The sequence below is a fragment of the Malaclemys terrapin genome, chromosome 6 (assembly GCF_027887155.1).
Source record: "Malaclemys terrapin pileata isolate rMalTer1 chromosome 6, rMalTer1.hap1, whole genome shotgun sequence".
Taxonomy (NCBI): Eukaryota; Metazoa; Chordata; order Testudines; family Emydidae; genus Malaclemys; species Malaclemys terrapin.
In genome coordinates, this window is record NC_071510.1 from 57,141,303 (window position 1) to 57,159,524 (window position 18,222).

The 18,222-nt window shown below is 38.2% G+C and overlaps 1 protein-coding gene across 5 annotated transcripts in view; it reads right to left on the minus strand.

The window, feature by feature from the left end:
* CSNK1G3 (casein kinase 1 gamma 3) overlaps positions 1-18,222 on the minus strand; it is a 128,208-nt gene that overhangs the window by 43,277 nt on the left and 66,709 nt on the right. For all 5 annotated transcript variants that reach the window (XM_054031948.1, XM_054031946.1, XM_054031947.1 and 2 more), the window contains 4 exons: positions 13,750-13,898; positions 12,159-12,393; positions 623-708; positions 413-497 (listed from right to left, as the gene is read on the minus strand). In XM_054031948.1, coding sequence (XP_053887923.1) covers positions 413-497; positions 623-708; positions 12,159-12,393; positions 13,750-13,898 — 555 coding nt within the window. The remainder of the gene's footprint in view (positions 1-412; positions 498-622; positions 709-12,158; positions 12,394-13,749; positions 13,899-18,222) is intronic.

Consider the following 18,222-nt stretch of genomic DNA (forward strand, 5'->3'; position numbering starts at 1 on the left):
GGTCATCTACCGGTAAGAAAAGTGTTACAATAAATATTTTTTAAAAATATTAATCTGCTTTCTTATAGACGAAAGGGAGACCAACATGTTATGCTTCAGGTCAAACTGATCACTAACTGGAACTGGAAATAAACTTCCTCCCCTCTTCCCTCCTCCCCATAGAATGTCAATATATTGAACAATTAGTGGTTTTGGGCCTCTCTCCTAATCCCCCAGCTTCAATAACAGCCAGTGACAAAATTCTGTGATGTTTCATTATATTTTAAATTAAAATATATTGTGGTAATGAATGTATTATATGTATTTGAAAGCCATTTTTCTTAGTAATGTATACAATCCTACAGTATTAAAAAAAAGATTTACTGCAGTGTTATTTTAAAGATAGATTCATCTTCATTAACACAGTCATTACCTGGAAAGTTTTCACACAATACTTCGATAGGTGTTGCTCGTTTTGTGTCTCCAATTTTCTGATAACGTTCTTTTAATGTATCAGCCTATGATGTGAAAGATAAATTTATAACTTCAGAAAGTATTTTAGGAGATAACTTTACTAAGGAAACACGATGGAGAAGATGACTTTTTTTTTAAAAAGGGGAGATAAGGATATTAAAAACACTACCTTTAAACCTTGCCATGGAAGGCTCCCTCTGAGAAAATACATAAACATATGTCCTAAAGCTTCCAAATCATCTCTTCTACTTTGTTCTGAAACATAAAATAAAAAGGTTATTCGAATGTTACATCTGCTTAATGCATACTTTAATTTTTCACATTTAGAAAAAAGTTTTATAAAGTTTTAAAATATTTAGAAGTTTAACAATATAAAATTTCATATTAAAGTAGTGCACATTTTTGCCTATTGTGGATCTTATTAAGAGTAGAGTTAAACAGAAATTGCCAATGCAGAATACTGGTATGTTCATCTTACTAATACAAGTCATTTTTGGTATAAAAGGAAATTGATCTGATATTTAAAATTATACTTTCATTAAACATGCCCACATTTTTCAACTATGTTAAATGAGAACAATTTAACAGTCAGTCATTGAACAAATTTCCTTCTTAAAATGATGAAAATTAATGTGATACATGGAAAAAGTAATATTTGTTCCCCATCTATCCACTTTATGGAGTTTTTTAGGAAACCAAAGGTTTTATTGGGGAAGTAAGAAGTCTTACACGGAAAACTGACTTTTCAGTCAAAAAGCACCATTGAGGAAGCAAGCAGCTGTAGCTTATTCCCCTATCTAGCTGACCTTAGAGTAGAACTGTGAATGGAATTATTTTGCAGTAATACAATTTTTGTTTACATTAATGAAGTGCTTGTCAGTGTATTAGAATTCCAGAATTCAAGCCACAGTATTCCATAAAGTATACAAGAAAATAAAATAAGAAAAACAACAGTAAATTTCAAAAGAGAACTCAAGTGATTCAAATTTGCAAAATTCACAACTACCCTTTGGTTTCTGAAATTCTGACTATTTTAAAGCGAAAACACATTTCTTATTGACAAAGTATTATTCACATTTTAAAATTACAGATATCAATATATTTAAGAGTCTTCAATACAGGTCATTCAATGATCTTTAGATTATTCAATTATACAATATGATACCCCAAGATCTTAAATCCAATAGAAAAAATACTGCTGCTAGTCAGCAATATTAGCCTTCTACTACTGGAGATGGAGGCATACAATTATATAGGATATATATTTTTTTAAATTGAGGGGATTCATTGGATTGAAAGCAGTTCCATAAATACACAAGTAACTCCTCAGTCTCAACAGTAAAATGTTGTTTGGTCACCCAGTTTTAAAGCAATAATAGGTTACTACTACTAATTATCTTTATAAAGAGAGTATAGATATGGCTAATGCTAAACAAACTTATCTAGTCTACTCCTTACAGTAGATCAGGAAGTTCATAGCACAAAATTTGCCTTTACAGACGAAATCTTAAACACAGTTAGGGAACTGTGAATTTACTTTGCATTGTGATGTCCTTACATTTTACAGTTGCTTCCCTTCCCAACAGAACCTGTTTTTAAAAATGCTTATTCCTTTAAAAGGACTCGACCTTAAAAAAGAAACAGCATTTTGACAAACAGGTAGCATATTTTACAACTGAATTTGATAAAACTGCTTAACTTGGAGTTCTCTTTCAAAGAGCAGTTGATGCTTCGTTTCTAAATAGTATGTGTTTCACGATTCAGATATGCTGTATTTTCCCCCTCATTTGTCATGAAGAACAGTTGCAAGAAGATAATGTACTTTTCTGAGTTGGTGTACTTTTTCCTGACAGGTTTTCCTAAGTTCCTATGGTGAAATAAATTTCCATTTCCATGAACATGATTAAGTCCACAGATGGGAAAGCAACAACAATTTAAATAAACTCTTCTGTTTCCCTGCAAATGCACTTTGTAATACAGAAGCAAAGAAATGAGAAGTGTCAGACCATAGTATGAAGACAACTGTTTCTAAATAGAATATTTATTACAGTTGTCTAAGCAATGCCAGTAGTTATTTAAGGAACCTATTAATGGTTGCTTTTATGACTCATGTATTTTAATTAAAGAAAAGTTTGTTGTGATTAATGCTTCTTTTCCCATCTTTTCTTAGGTTATAGCAAATGTGAAAAATATTGCTACAATTTTTTTTTAATCTGAAGTAATTTGTGAAGTACATAGGGCAGTTTTTTGTTTAAAATGTAACTAGAAAAAGCCACACTCTAGGAGTGACCACTCATTTTAGTGGACCTTTTATAGACAAAAGCTAAATGGCCATTACTCATAGAAGAGAATATGCTGCTCAACAGCTAAACCCATTTAATGTGTTCTAAATAATAGTTTGTCTGAAAAAGGTAGATTTGAAGTACTTGTCAATATTAGAGGAGATTAAAATTTTCACAATGAGAAACAGACAAAATTAAAAACATCACCACATTTAGTAGCAATAGATAAAGTTTAACAATTGTCCTGTTTAAAAGAAAACAGCAAGGAGACGCTCTATTAGCAGGTCAGATATATTTGTAATTATGCAAGATGAACAAAGCCTTACACAATGGAAAGGCGCAAGAAGCATTCTCTTCCAGAGCTGTTTGGTGGGCATGGAAAGAACACACACTGCATTATGCATTAGGATAATGCAGATTGATCCACCAGGTGTGCCAGTCTTACTCTGCAGGCTTGTACAGTAAGAAGACATGAACTTGTCTCCTAACTGTGGAGAGAAGGGCAGTGCTTAATTTGCACCAGGGCTGAGCCCCACCAACTCTAGACTTGACAGTTCATAGCCCTGGCACGTCTGGGCTTGCTGCATCAGTTATGCAAGTAAAAACGTTGCTTCAGCCCCAGCACCGTTTTCATTACAAATTAAGCACTAGAGAAGGGGTGAGTTAGCTCTGCTTACAGGGATCAGCTCCTGGTACAGGGCAGATGAGAGGGCAGAAATTAAAAAATTTAGGAAGATCACATCCTAGTCCTAAATCAGTAGATCATTATCAAAAAAACTTGACTGAATTTACATTCAAAACACATTTTGTTCAGTTGATCCATCATGCATTCAATTTCAAATTAACTTTTATTGTACTGCATGAGTATATAACATTACACTACTAAGACCTAAAGGTTGAAAATTAATTGCATGAGTCAGAAAATTCAGAGATGATGAAAGCTGGACGTTCATGTGTAATATACTAAAATCACATTGGACAATATGACATTCTTTAGAGAATAAAACAATTTTGCTTTCAGATATAAGTTGGTTTTCTCATAAAAATCAGTCAGCCCAGGGAACTGCAGCTTCGGGAAGCAAGGCCCCCTCTATACACAGAAATAAATCTGCAGTACCTCTCCAGAAAGTATCTTCCCAAGATGCAACTGTAAAAATAAAAAATTACTAAACACTATGTGAGTCAGCCAGAAGGATGTGATGGCCACCAGAAACATTTTTCACAAATAAAAAAAAATAAAAAAACAACTTTCTAGCAAGGGCTCAAAAAGGGGGTTGTTATGCCTTAATTAACAGACAGAGACAGACTGACATTCATTTTCTTCTCATTGCAGTCACAAGAGAGGTACCAATTTTAGAAAATATTCCCCAACTATAACATATTGTAGAGGTAGATTAATTCTACCTTGAAGAAAGAAGTTTTTATTCAAGAGAGGAAAAAAAATTGAGAGATTTAAATTCAAGATTCAGGCTATAAAGTTTCTATTTTTCCACACACTCAAGCAAATTCTGAACTTTGTCTTAGAAAGTCCAAGAAGATATTGATATATTCTCCATGAATGCTATCTATCTCTACTAGGGCTGTCAATTAATTGCAGTTAACTCATGCGTTTAACTAAAAAAAAATTAATCGTGATTAACCGCCGTTTTAATCACACTGTTAAACAATAGAATACCAATTGAAATCTATTAAATATTTTCAATGTTTTTCTACATTTTCATATATATTGTATTCTGTGTTGTAATTAAAATCAAATTGCATATTATTTTTATTACAAATATTTGCACTATAAAAATGATAAATAAATGAAATAGTATTTTTCAGGTTTCAGAGTAGCAGCCGTGTTAGTCTGTATCCGCAAAAAGAACAGGAGTACTTGTGGCACCTTAGAGACTAACAAATTTCTTAGAGCATAAGCTTTCGTGGACTACAGCCCACTTCTTCGGATGCATATTGAGTGAAACATATATTGAGGAGATATATATACACACACACTTGTAGTCTCCAAGGTGCCACAAGTACTCCTGTTCTTTTTAGTATTTTTCAATTCACCTCATACAAATACTGTAGTTCAATCTCTTTGCTGTGAAAAGGAAGGTTACTCGCCTTGTGCAGTAACTGAGGTTCTTTGAGATGTGTCTCTCTGTGAGTATTCCACTACAGGTGGCAGTGCGTCCTGGCACCGCTGATTCGAGATTTTTGCTAGCAGTGTCTGGTCGGGACACGCGTGCGCAGTAACTGTCTCGCAGCACCGCTGGTGGCTCTTCAGGCACGCGCATACCCCAACCCCCTCAGTTCCTTCTCTATTGTGGAGCATTTAGTTCTTACTCCGACGTAGAGGGGAGGAGGGTGGGTAGTGGAGCACCCACAGGGACATACATCTTGAAGAACCTCAGTTACTGCACAAGGGGAGTAACCTTCCCTTCTTCTTCGAGTGCTGTCCCTGAGGGTGCTCTACTTCACCTGAAGTAGAGCAGTGCCCTCATCAGAATGGAAGGTGTTTTGGAGTTGAGCCTGTAGCTGCAGCTAGGACCATGAAGCCTACCCTTGTGTCTGCACTCATGCTGAGCATAATGGCATACTGGTTATTGAATGTATGTTCAGATGCCCATATAGCTGCTCTGCATATGTCTAGAACGGGTACGCTGTACAGGAATGCTATGGAAGCTGCTATGGCTCTTGTCTAGTGTATTCTGATGCCCATTGAGGCTTCTCTGTTATATAGGGAGTTTTATATCCATTTAGATAGTCTTAGCGTGGATATAGCCATACCCTTTGATCTTTCTGTCGTTGATACCAATAGTCTGTAAGATTTACTGAAGGCCTTTATTCTGTCCAGATAAAAGGCCAGGGTGCAATGGACATCTAATGTATGTAACAACGCCTCTTGGGGTTGTTGTGTGGTTTCAGATGGAATGTAGGTAAGTGAATTGGTGGAATGAGGATGATATTTTGAGCATGAATTTAGGATGCGTCCTAAGAGTCACTTTGTGCTTGTAGAATATTGTGTATAGGGGGTGAGCCATGAGTGCCCCTATGTCACTCACTCTTTGTGCCGATGTGATGGCTATCAAGAATGCCACTTTCATAGGTAAGTGAAGTAAAGAACACGATGCAAAGGATTCGAATGGTTTTCTGGTTAGGCATTTGAGTACTAAGTTTAAATCCCATGCTGGTGTGGGTTCATGGATATCTGGGTACATGTTCTGTAGCCCCATTACGAATCTCTTAGTAGTGGGATGGGCGAATACTGATGTCCCATCCATCTGTTGGTGGAAGGCCAGTATGGCCGCGAGGTGAACTTTAATCGAGTTTGTAGCCAGTCCTGAGTTTAAGGATAGTAGGTAATCCAGGATGAGAGGAAGTGGTGCCTGTTGTGCAGATATTTATTTCGTTTGGCACCATAGGGAAAATCTTTTCAATATTTGGAGGAAAGTAGAGCATGTTTCGTTTCCCCCTATTAATCACTACTTATTTTACTTGGTCAGAAGAGGTTAATTCCTCAGAATGGAGCCATGCCTTCAGGTGGAGTTTCCCTGGATCTGGATGGAGGGTTTGACTGTTGTCCAGTGATAAGAGATTGTGTAGACAGGAGAGAGTGAATGGCTTGCATATTGCTTTGCGAGTCAAGGGAACCAAATCTATCTGGGCCATGTTGGCATTATAAGGATTAACTTGGCCCTGTCGGTTCGTGTTTTGTGTATGACTCTGAAGATCAGAGGAATCGGTGGGAAGGCATATAGGAGAGGGACGTTCCATTTGACAAAGAATGCATCTCCCAGTGATTGTGCTCCCTGTCCTGTACGTGAGCAGAACTTTAGGCATTTCTTGTTTGCTCGTGTCGCAAACAGGTCTATCACTGGAGTTCCTCATCTGTGGAAAATACGATATGTTATTTCATCGTTCAGTTTCCATTTGTATTCTTGTGAGAGCTGTCTGCTTAGTGTGTCCGCCATGATATTCAGGCGGCCCAGTAGGTATGATGCTGTGATAGTGATATTGTGCTTTATGCACCAGTTCCATAGTTTTAGAGTTTCTGCACATAAGGAGCGGGATCGTGCTCCACCCTGGCAGTTGATATAGAACATACATGCAATGTTGTCTGTTAGGATCTGTATCATTGTTTCTTATGAGAGAAAGGAAGTGGCAGCATGCATTGCGTACCACGCGTAGTTCTAGTAGGTTTATGTGAAAATGTGTTTCCGCAGGGGACCATTTGCCCTAAGTGGTATGTTGGTACAGGTGAGCCCCCCCCATCCGATCAGGGAGGCATCTGTTGTGATCTGAACAAATGGTGGTTCCTGTTGGAATGGTACACCAGAACAAACCTTCATTGGGTTTGTCCACCAGCATAGTGATCGTATCACCTTTGTGGTGGGTGTGATTCTCTTGTTTAGAATGTGTCTTCATGGGATGTATACTGCATTGAGCCATCTCTGAAGGCACGTGTAGCCTGGCATGTTTTACAATGAATGTGGTAGCAGCCATATGTCCCAATAGTTGTAGGCATGTTTGCACATGTACCCATGGACTGTGAGAGACCACTGATATAAGGGAGGTCATTGTTGTGAACATGGCCTTGGTAGTAATGCTCTGGCCATGAGGGAGTCCAGGTGAGCTCCAATGAACTCTAGTTCCTGTACCGGAGTGAGGGTGGATTTCTTTTAGTTGATTTGCAGTCCCAGGGAGTGAAAGAGAGAGATGATTATTTGAATGCTTCGTTCTGTTTCTGTCTTTGTGTCAGCAGTTGTCTAAGTAAAGGGATATCAGTATCCCCCGTCTCCGTAATTAAGCTGCTACTACCGCAAGTGTTTTGGTGAATACTTTTGCTGCCGTCGAGAGGACGAATGGTAGCACTATGTATTGGAAATGTTCTTGTCCTACTGTGAATTTAGGAAGCGTCTGTGAGCCAGATGGATTGTAATGTGAAAATATGTGTCTTGTAGTTTGATGGCTGCGAACCAGTCCCCTTCCTCCAGCACAGGGATGATTGAACTCACAGTGATCATTTTGAATCTGTGGGCACAGATGAAATTGTTGAGTCTCCTTAGACCAAAGATGGGACGCATGTCCACCTGAAGCGGCGCACATACAGGGACAGCACTCAAAGAAGCGCAACTTACAAATGTAGATTTTTTTTTTTGTTACATAACTGCACTCAAAAACACAACAATGTAAAACTTTACAGCCTACAAGTCCACTCAGTCCTACTTCTTGCTCAGCTAATCACTCAGACAAACAAGTTTTTTTGCATTTACAGGAGATAATGCTGCCCTCTTCTTATTTACAATGTGAACAGAAAATGAGAACAGGCATTTGCATGGCACTTTTGTAGCCAGCATTGCAAGGTATTTATGTGCCAGATATGCTAAAGATTCATATGCCCCTCCATGCTTCGGCCGCAATTCCAGAGAACGTGCTTCCATGCTGCTGATGATGATGATGCTCGTTAAAAAAAAATTTGTTAATTACATTTGTGACTGAACTCCTTGGGGGAGAATTGTATGTCTCCTGTTCTGTTTTACCTGCATTCTGCCATATATTTCATGTTATGGCAGTCTCGGATTATGACCCAGGACATATTGTTTGTTTTAAGAACACTTTCACTGCACATTTGACAAAATGCAAAGAAGGTATCAATGTGAGATTTCTAAAGATAGCTACAGCACTCGACCCAAGGTTTAAGAATCTGAAGCGCCTTCCAAAAACTGAGAGGGACAAGATATGGAGCATGCTTTCCGAAGCCTTAAAAGAGCAACACTCCGATGAGGAAACTACAGAACTTGAACCACCAAAAAAGAAAATCAACCTTCTACTGGTGGCATCTGATTCACATGAAAATGAACATGCGTCGGTCCACACTGCTTTGGATTGTTATCGAGCAGAACCTGTCATCAGCATGGATGCATGTCCCCTGGAATGGTAGTTGAACCATGAAGGGACATGTGAATCTTTAGCACATCTGACATGTAAATATCTTGCGACGCCGGCTACAACAGTGCCATGAAAATACCTGTTCTCACTCTGGTGACATTGTAAACAAGAAGCGGAGAGCATTATCTCCTGCAAATGTAAACAAACTTGTTTGTCTCAGCGATTGGCTGAACAAGATGTAGGACTGAGTGGATTTGCAGGCTCTAAAATTTTACTTTAAAAAAAAAAAAACACAGACTTCTACAATTGTAAGTTCAACTTTCATGATAAAGAGATTGCACTACAGTATTTGTATTAGGTGAACTGAAAAATACTATTTCTTGTATTTTTACAGTGCAAATACTTGATACAGTGAGAGCAAGATTGGGGTTCCAGGACACAAAGGCTAAACCTCTCTCAGAAGCATGGTTCTTCTTCCTCTACTTCTCCTTCCATCCAGGGACAGAGTCCTGGATGCTCAGAAGCTGATAGCCACTTGGAATTTCCAGCCTGCTTAGCTGGGCTCGAAACAGGAAAATCAGGGCACCAACCTTCAATGTCCTTTAACCCAGGTGAGAGCAACAATCTCAGTGCTGCTTATGCTCAATACAAAGTCAGGTTAGCAAGGTCTTCAAAATCAACATGCCTCAATGTTGGTGATGTATGTTTGGTGCCAAATTCAATTGACAAGGAGTTTAAAAATCTCTCCCCCCCCACCCCCCATCAGTTAGATTTTGAGGCAGTTCTTCCAATCTTTGCAGGCTCCCAGGGCCGGTGCTACCATTAAGGCGAACTAGGTGGTTGCCTAGGGCACCAAGATTTGGGGGCACCAAAAAGTGGTGCCCCCAATTTCCTCCCTGTGGCAGCTCCCCACCCCCCTGGCCCAGGGAGCCGTGCGGCAGCTCCCCACCCCAGCTCACCTCTGCTCCGCCTCCTCCCCGAGCACGCCGCCCCCGCTCTAATTCTCCTCCCCTCCCAGGCTTGCGGCGCCAAACAGCTGATTGGCACTGCAAGCCTGGGAGGCGGGAGATGTGGAGCGGCAACAGCGTGCTCGGGGAGGGGGCGTAGCAGAGGTGAGCTGGGGTGGGGAGCTCCGCACGGCTCCCCGGGCCGGGGGGGGGGGGGGGTGATGGGGAGCTGCTGCGCGGGGAGGGGAGGGGTGCCTCAGAGCAGGGGAGGGGCTACTGCGGGGGTGGGCCTCAGGGCGGAGGGTGGGGCGCAAGGTGGAAGTTTTGCCTAAGGTGCAAAACTTCCTTGCACCGGCCCTGCAGGCTCCCCTGAAGAAAGAGAAAGAAAGCATTTGCCTGCTTAAATTGTGACCATTGCCCAGCACTGGAGATACTAAACATGGTCATCTGTAATAGTTTACATAAAACAAACTACCAAGGGAGGTGGTGAATTCCTCATCCCTTAATGTCTTCAAATCAAGACTGGATGCCTTTCTAGAAGATGCGCTTTTGCCAAACGAGTTTTTGGGCTCAATACAGGGGTAGCTGAAATTTGATGGCCTGTGCTATACAAGTCAGACTAGATGATCTAATGGACTCTTCTGGCCTTAACTCTATGAAAAAAACACTGTACATTAAATTGGATTTTCTTAGCTACTTCAGCCATGCTACCTGCAGAGTCAGAGGATCCAGAAAAGGAAAAACACCTGCAAAAAAGAGCAATCCTATTAGGACTGCTTTAGGCGAAGAGGAAACAGCCCAAAATGGCTGGGTCCCAGATGATGCCTGCAATGGCAAAGGTACATTTTTTTTTTTTAAATATACAAAAATCTCTCTGACTATACACACAAAAAAGAAAGAGTACTCAAAGGGGCAGAAGAGAGCAGTATTTTTGGCTCGCTGCAATGTTTGCTGCCAGAAAGAACTGAATTTCAGTTGCGGCCATTCCCCTCAGAACTCTAAGCAAGGAAGTACGTGAAGCATGTAGGGCACTGAACACACATTTTTGTTTTCTATTTTAACAGAAGCAGTATATCTGCAGTGTTTGTTTTTAAAGTATGACACTCAAGCCTACCCGAATCCTTCATTCCTAAAACCCAAGAACAGACTTGGAACTAAAGAAAAAAAGAGCTGGGGGACTGTGGGGGGGAAGGAGAGGCTTAAAAAGCTGTGCCTATGGAGATGGTAGCCTAATGCTCTTCGCAGAAACAAAAAGTAGGATAAAGGCTTAATGTGTCTCTGTGCAACAGGTTCCCTTTAGATAACATTTAAGGATGTGTTCAGGAAGACAGAGGTTAATTACGTCACATAGGTTATTTCAATATTACTTCTTGAAGAAGCTCTCTCTCAGACAACACTGGATGTTCGGTCTCTGCTAGTCATGTGATTTCTATTACTTTTGTTTGCTGGATCTGTGTATGTTACACATACATTACATTAATAGCTGGGTTCTGTACTATGGACTGCTCCCAAAAAGTTTTATTTTTCTTTCCTTGTACATTATGGTGTGCTCAAACACAAGTAAAATAAAAAAAATCTTAAATGCATAATCCTTAATACCTAAAATTAGCTGTGACCATATACAGGTATTTCAGTCACCTACATTAATTTAATCAAAGAATACAATTCTTTATGGAAAGTGTTCATTTCGTAACTGACACACCCCTACTGAGCAGAAGGGCAAAGGACTCAATCGGCATCAAAACTAGAACTACGTTTGACGCCAATGAGTGGCAAGATAGCATGGAAATCCTGTAGTGTTGCTGTCTAAGCTGTATCTATTATTGCATTTAGAGAACTTCAATCCTTTCACACCCAATATATTCACTTTGTAAGCTAAAAAACAACAAAAATTGTGATATTTCTAAACACATTTTGAAAAGAAAGTTTATCACACATACTTCATCCTCATTATATAACACGGGTGGCCAAACTGTGGCTTGTGAGCCACATGCACCTCTTTTACCCTTAAAGTGCAACTCACAGAGTCTCCATCTACCAGACTGGGGGGGACTCAGGACCTCTGACTTGCAGCGGGTGATAGGATTGAGGCTTCTGCCCAGCGGGGAGGGAGAGACTCGAGGCTTCTGCCCAGTGAGGCGCACCTGCCGGGGCTCCCAGGGCTTCAGCAGGAGTGCGACTGAAACCCCAAACCCAGTCTCGGGTCTGAAGGCCTGAGCCCCAGCAGGTGTGCTCTGGCTCTCAAACTTCTGAAGATAGTCGTATGTGGCTCGGGGGTGGGGGTGGGGGGGGTCAGGAAGTTTGGCCATCCTTGTTATCTAACCATTCCATACAACAAAACATACTGTAATATTTGTAAACAGATGTGATCATGATCTGAGATGATATGGGGTACGATGACTTTAGAACCAAGAGAATCCTATTTTTATAGTGTTTTAATAACAATGTGATTCAGTGCATAAGTCTTTAGTTTTTGATGAGCACAGATTAGAATTTGTTTCTTTAACAATCTGCAAACTGGATGATTCAGAAGTAAATACCAATTCATACAAAGTTAGTATACTTGTTGAATTTTGTTTCTGCATTTAAAATGCAAACATACCTTTTCCTAAATGTGTATTTATACTCATGTATCTAGCTGTTCCTGTAAGGCTCTTGTGTTCTCGATATGGTATGTGCTTCTTTGTTTCTGGATCTATATACTCCTTTGCCAAACCAAAATCTATAATATGAATAATTTGCTGGGTTTTGTTTCCTGGTCGTCCTATTAAGAAGTTCTCAGGTTTTACATCTCTGTATATCAAGTTCTTTGAATGGACATATTCCATACGAGAAATCTTTATTAAAGAGAAGAAAGGACAGAGTTTAGTTTAAGCTTCAGGTTACCACAAGAAAGCGTGGTAGATGCAAACAAGTATTGTTACATCAGCTTTATATATATATATATATATATATTTAATATATATGGATGTCTTATCACCTTTAAAACAAATTATAGACAACTGTTTTCCTCTCAACATATGCCTAAATTCCACTTAATGTTGATGGGACATGAGCACGTGCATACAGGAAAATACACTCCACCACTTGCATATAAAAAAAATCTATACTTACAGCTTCATATGAATCACAAAAAAAGAAACAATGTAAAGTCGACAGTGAGCAAGCTGTATTGAATGCATTTTTGTGCACATTATTGGATACGAAACTAAGACCTGGAATTACACTGTTTTGCTATCAGCATCAAGGATCTGTAAGCACATGCAAAGTTCTGCACATATAAATTTTAGCCAGTGCATCGTCAATATGAATATGGCTTTCCTCCTAGATGTATAAATTAAGGTTTGAAAATCATTTTTATATTCGGAAAAGAATGCTTGTTAAATGATTTTGCATTTGTGATGTTATAAGCCTTTATTGATGAATGGAATCTTTGCCATTCATGCCATAAAATGGATATCCCCCTCCTCAGTGACATTTAAGTAACATGTTCATACTGATTATTTCATTTTAAATGCTATTATTACTGAAATACTGGCATTTAAAATGCACAGATGGCATTTAAGTTTTTTACCCATGGTGAAAAAAAAAGTGGTGCACTATATATCTGGATTTAAAAAGATGCAATTACTTAGTAAATATAAATCTGCGCCAATGAAAATAAAAACAATATTATTTGGCTTTTACTCTAATCTAGTCTGATGGCAGACTACTCAGAAAAAATGCCTCAAAACCTCAAATTTTCCATTTAAACAATTCTGCTTGTACCATGCATTTTTGTATTGCCCTTTCCTAATTTTATAACTAAGAATGTGTAAGATGGCAAATGCCTATGTTACTTAAGAGTTTAATCTGCTTATTCTAATGGAAATGAGTGTGTCAAACTGAGCTTTATGACTTTAGGCTACAATTAAATGAGCTCTTCAAAACACATACTGAATTTATGCAACTGTCCTTAAAGACTAAGGCAAAAATTATGGCACATAAAAAAATGACAACTAAATAATACTTCATTGTTGTATGTCCTATAAAGGACTGCAATACAGCCAACACAATTTAACAGATTGTATACTGTAGATCCTTTATCAGATAAATTAGTATTTAATCTATACTACAAAGACTGTCCACATACTGGAGTAATGAACACACTCGCATTATTAAATATATATAAACTCACATATATTTATACTTACCAACTGTATAGCTATCATAAGAACGGTTTTAAGAGAAAATGTCCTATCACACAGGTCAAATAGGTCTTCCAAGCTAGGTCCCAGTAGTTCTAGCACCATGGCATTATATTTGCCACAAGGGCCAAAATAGTAAACCTGAGGTATACCGTCTGGAAAAGAAAAAATATGTATATATAATTAGTTATAGAGTACTTACCTAAATGTAAACATATACCTTATTTCTTGCTTACAGCAATATTAATTTTAAGGCTTATTAGTTGGATCTACACTTTAAAACATATCTGTCTAATAAAAACTGATTTTAAAGCTGTATGAAAAATCATTAGTGTTAAAGCAGTTAACTTCATTATTCCTGCTGTATCCATTTCATAGCTTCTGCTGGAAACTAAGTATTTGACAATTTTGAAAGAATTAAAGCTTTTTTAAAAATAAAAATCAAGAGCTACCCATTACACATTAGACAGTAAGTGCAGATTCAGTTCATGAAACTGTACTTTATTTCAACTATTGTTCTTTAGTTCAGAATGGATAACAGTAATATTTTTTTAAACAAAAAAAATCAGATTTTCTTAAATTGGATTTTTTATATAATTCAAATACATTTTCCTTTTTTAAAAATAAGTGTGTTTAAAATTTAATTTGAAATTCTGACAAGCTATGTTAAGGTCTAAACATTATAATCTATTAAAATCATTTACATAAATAAAATGTACTGCATCAATGAGCCCTCTGCAAATAATAATGAGATAGAGGGTGCTGCTCTTTTTAGTTACATAAAAAAATCAAGGAAAAAACATACTTAATTTCTGAGGTCAACTCAGGCTTTATAACAGGTCACAATTTCATGTACTGCATTAAATATCATATTATTTTCAGTCTTTACAACAGAGTGAATGATGGTATTTACATTTTTCTAAATGTTAAGTACTTTCAATTGCTATTGTGCACAAAAGGTTTTGCCTTAATTATTTTTGGTTTCAGTTTAGCTACCCTGTTTCCCCGAAAATAAGACAGTGTCTTATATTAATTTTTGCTCCCAAAGATGCGCTAGGTCTTATTTTCAGGGGATGTCTTATTTTTCAGAAATGAAAAATGCCTTATTATCAGTGGATGCCTTATTATCGGGGAGGTCTTATTATCGGGGGGATGCCTTATATTACAACGAGAGGCAAAACTGTAAGTAGGCCTTATTTTCGGAGGATGTCTTATTTTCGGGGAAACAGGGTAGCAGGTTCAGAGAACACTTCCTTCATCTGGACTAGTTAGAAATCACTTGGGAGTTGAAAAAGCATGAAAGCTTATTTTCCCACTACCAATTTTCAAAGGTATTCAGGCACCTAAATATGCAGATGGATGCCTAGTGGGATTTTCAATGGGAAACAATGGGAGTTAGGCACCTAAGCATGATTATTTTTGTTAGTTTCTTTAACGCTGTAGGGTTACCATCCGTCTGTATTTCCCCAGACATGTCCGGCTTTTGTGTTTCTAAATAGCCGTCCGGGAGGAATTGGTAACAAGGTTAAAATGTCCAGGGGTTTTTTCTCCCTCGCCTCCCTCCCTCCCTTCCATGTAGAGTGCGGCTGCTGATTGGGCGGCTGGGCCAAATTGAACTGCTCCCATTGGTCTCCAGCAGCCAGAGCCCTCCCCTGCTCCCCGCTCCCTCTGCTTGCAGCCCTGTGTAACACACAAACCAACCCACCGGGCAGCGTGTTTTGCAAACACGTGGAGCCAGAATGGTAAGGGGAGTCGGGGGGGGGGCAGTCAGGGAGCGGGGGAGTGTTGGATGGGTCGCCGGCCTCCACCTGCCACCCTCCCTTCATGCGTCGCCCCCCCCCCCTTTAAATTTAAATTTAAACCCAAATTTAAAGTCAAATGTGTTCCGGCAATATCTCTTTAACATTATGAATTTAATATACATGATGCAAGTCTTAGTTGCATGGATCTTGCTCACTTTTGACATTTAGTATCTAAATTAAGTCCTATTTGTTTTACAAAAATCCATTTTAGTAAAATCTTTTATTACAATCTGTAGGAAATTGAATAGTAGAAGGATAACTTAAAAACAAAAAGTGCATTTATCTAGGCATCCAGTTTTCCTATTATTTTTTTCCATTAATGCCATTAATGCCAGGTAGAATGCATGAGGCATTATTATAGGCTATCTAAAAATAATTAATTTTGGTGACTACTAGAGTTCTTCATCTCACTCAACCAGAAACATTAACAGAAAACACACACAGGAATGTGCGTTTCTCAAAACAGCATCCAGTACCATAGCCATAAAAGTATCTTTTGGAAGTAACACAATTACATTAATAAAACCTTATGTGCTGAGTTGAGAAAATCTGTTACTGAGTTTGCATTACTGGCCATGCCTACACTAAAAGCACTTTCTCAGTATAGCTATACCAGTATACTATATCAGTAAAGTGCTCCTAGTGTAGATGCAGCTTATATAAGCAAACTGCTATTTTACTGGTATAACTGTCAACTACATAATGGCTCACATAATGGCTTTTGCTGACACAGTTGTGTCAGTTGGGGATCACACTTCTTCACACCCCTGACGGACATATCTTTGCCAGCAGAAGTTTGCAGTGTAGACATGACCCCTTCCATTGGCCACATGAATACCTTAAATTACTGATTCACATAAGAATTAACTATTTCATGTACTTTCTGAATGGAAACATTTGATAGAATAAATTTAGAAATCAAATGAAGACTGTAACCGCTTTTTAATACTTGAAAATGGTGTTCACTCTCACTTACAGAACTGTAATTACAGCTTATTTGGCAACTTTATACTGTTCCCTCCCTCTCATTCATATCTCTTTTCAGTTCATTGGTACTAAAAATAGTACATAGACTCTATGGATGGTAACAAAATAACATGATCCTTTGCACTTCTTGGAGATCTTCCTGAGATCTACAATTAGAGCGCATGTTGGCGAACTCAAAAACTGGGATGCTAATAGGATTATTTTTATGTTAACCGAGACTGTATTCAAAATGTACTGCACATAATCGTTTTCCAATTCTTTCCATGTTTGAGTGGTAAATTTGATAAGAAATGTCTATTGGCATTTCAATTTAACTCTTTATGGGATTTTTAACATAGTCTTTGTCAAGGCATTGAGACTAGAAGTGAAGAAATTCCTCCATTATTCTCACTTAAGTATTACGTAGAATACACCCAAATTTATTGCTTTGATCCCAAATCTCAGACACCAGCACTATATTAAAAAGCTGTTAGATGAAAAAGAATTCTGAGTACTGGCATACAAGAATACAAAATATCTAATTTTGATTCAAAATATCTATATAATATTCTCAAAAAATAATTTGTTTTCTAGCTTAGTATGATTTATGCAGAGCAGTAATGCAGCCATGCTCATATTTCTCCTTAGAGATCATCATCTGGGTACAACAAACATGTTTGGGGAAGGGACACTCATGTCTACTTGAAATCTAGTTGAAGATTCTTTTTTAAAAAATTACTTTAACTCACGTACTATAAATGCTCACAAATTCTGTTGCTAATTTTTGTGATTTTATAGTAACATTTTCCTATTCTATTTAATGTTTTTTTCTTGTCGGTCACTCTGTTAAAGACTCATAAAAAGCATAAAAATTACTGACTACACATGGGAAACTACAAAACAGATTATGCATGAAGTACTGTAATATACACAAAGTGATAAAAGTTTTTCTTTATAATCATTCAGTTATAGTACTGTTAAGTAATACTTTCAACAGTAAGTAAAAAATTCAGACCAACATGTGACTTAAGAGAGATAGTGTTCCTGGAAAATTTTACCATCTTCACAGACAAATGTACAGTTGAGAGTACATATCAGTAATTAAAGGTCAAAATCCATTAAAGGGATTATGTAATTATCCCAAGAACAAATATTATAAATCCATGAAATTTAGAGGTAAGGATAAACTCAAAAGAAACCCAAACATGTGAAGGTATAAAAATGCTGTTAAGGCATCAAAACAATCTTAAATCTGCCCTGTAGTGATGCCACACAATAATCATACAATTATGACTGCTGCATACTAGTGCTTGTGGTCTAGAATTAAACTGATTTTTAAAGGTACATTAGATAGTGTTCATATTTTTTCCTCATGATGTCACTACAAGATAGAACTAAGGTTGTTTAGGTGTCTTAACTATGCACCCATCTTTTCTGACCCAGAACCCACAACCGGCCAAACAGCTGTCCTGCGACTAAAATCGAGCAATCCTTTGCAGGTGGTCTAACACTTAAAGGTCTTTAGCCATGTAGCAGGCCCTTGCATGTGGGCGTGGGTGGGTGGTACATGACTGTGGGTGCCACAAATGTAGCAGTAGAAGCAGCTGCCACTCTCCATACGTGCCCCATTGAAAGCATCTTTCCTCTTTTTTTGCTTGTTACTGGTGGTTGTAGTGAGAACCATTTTGCTAGACCATAACAGCAAACCAGT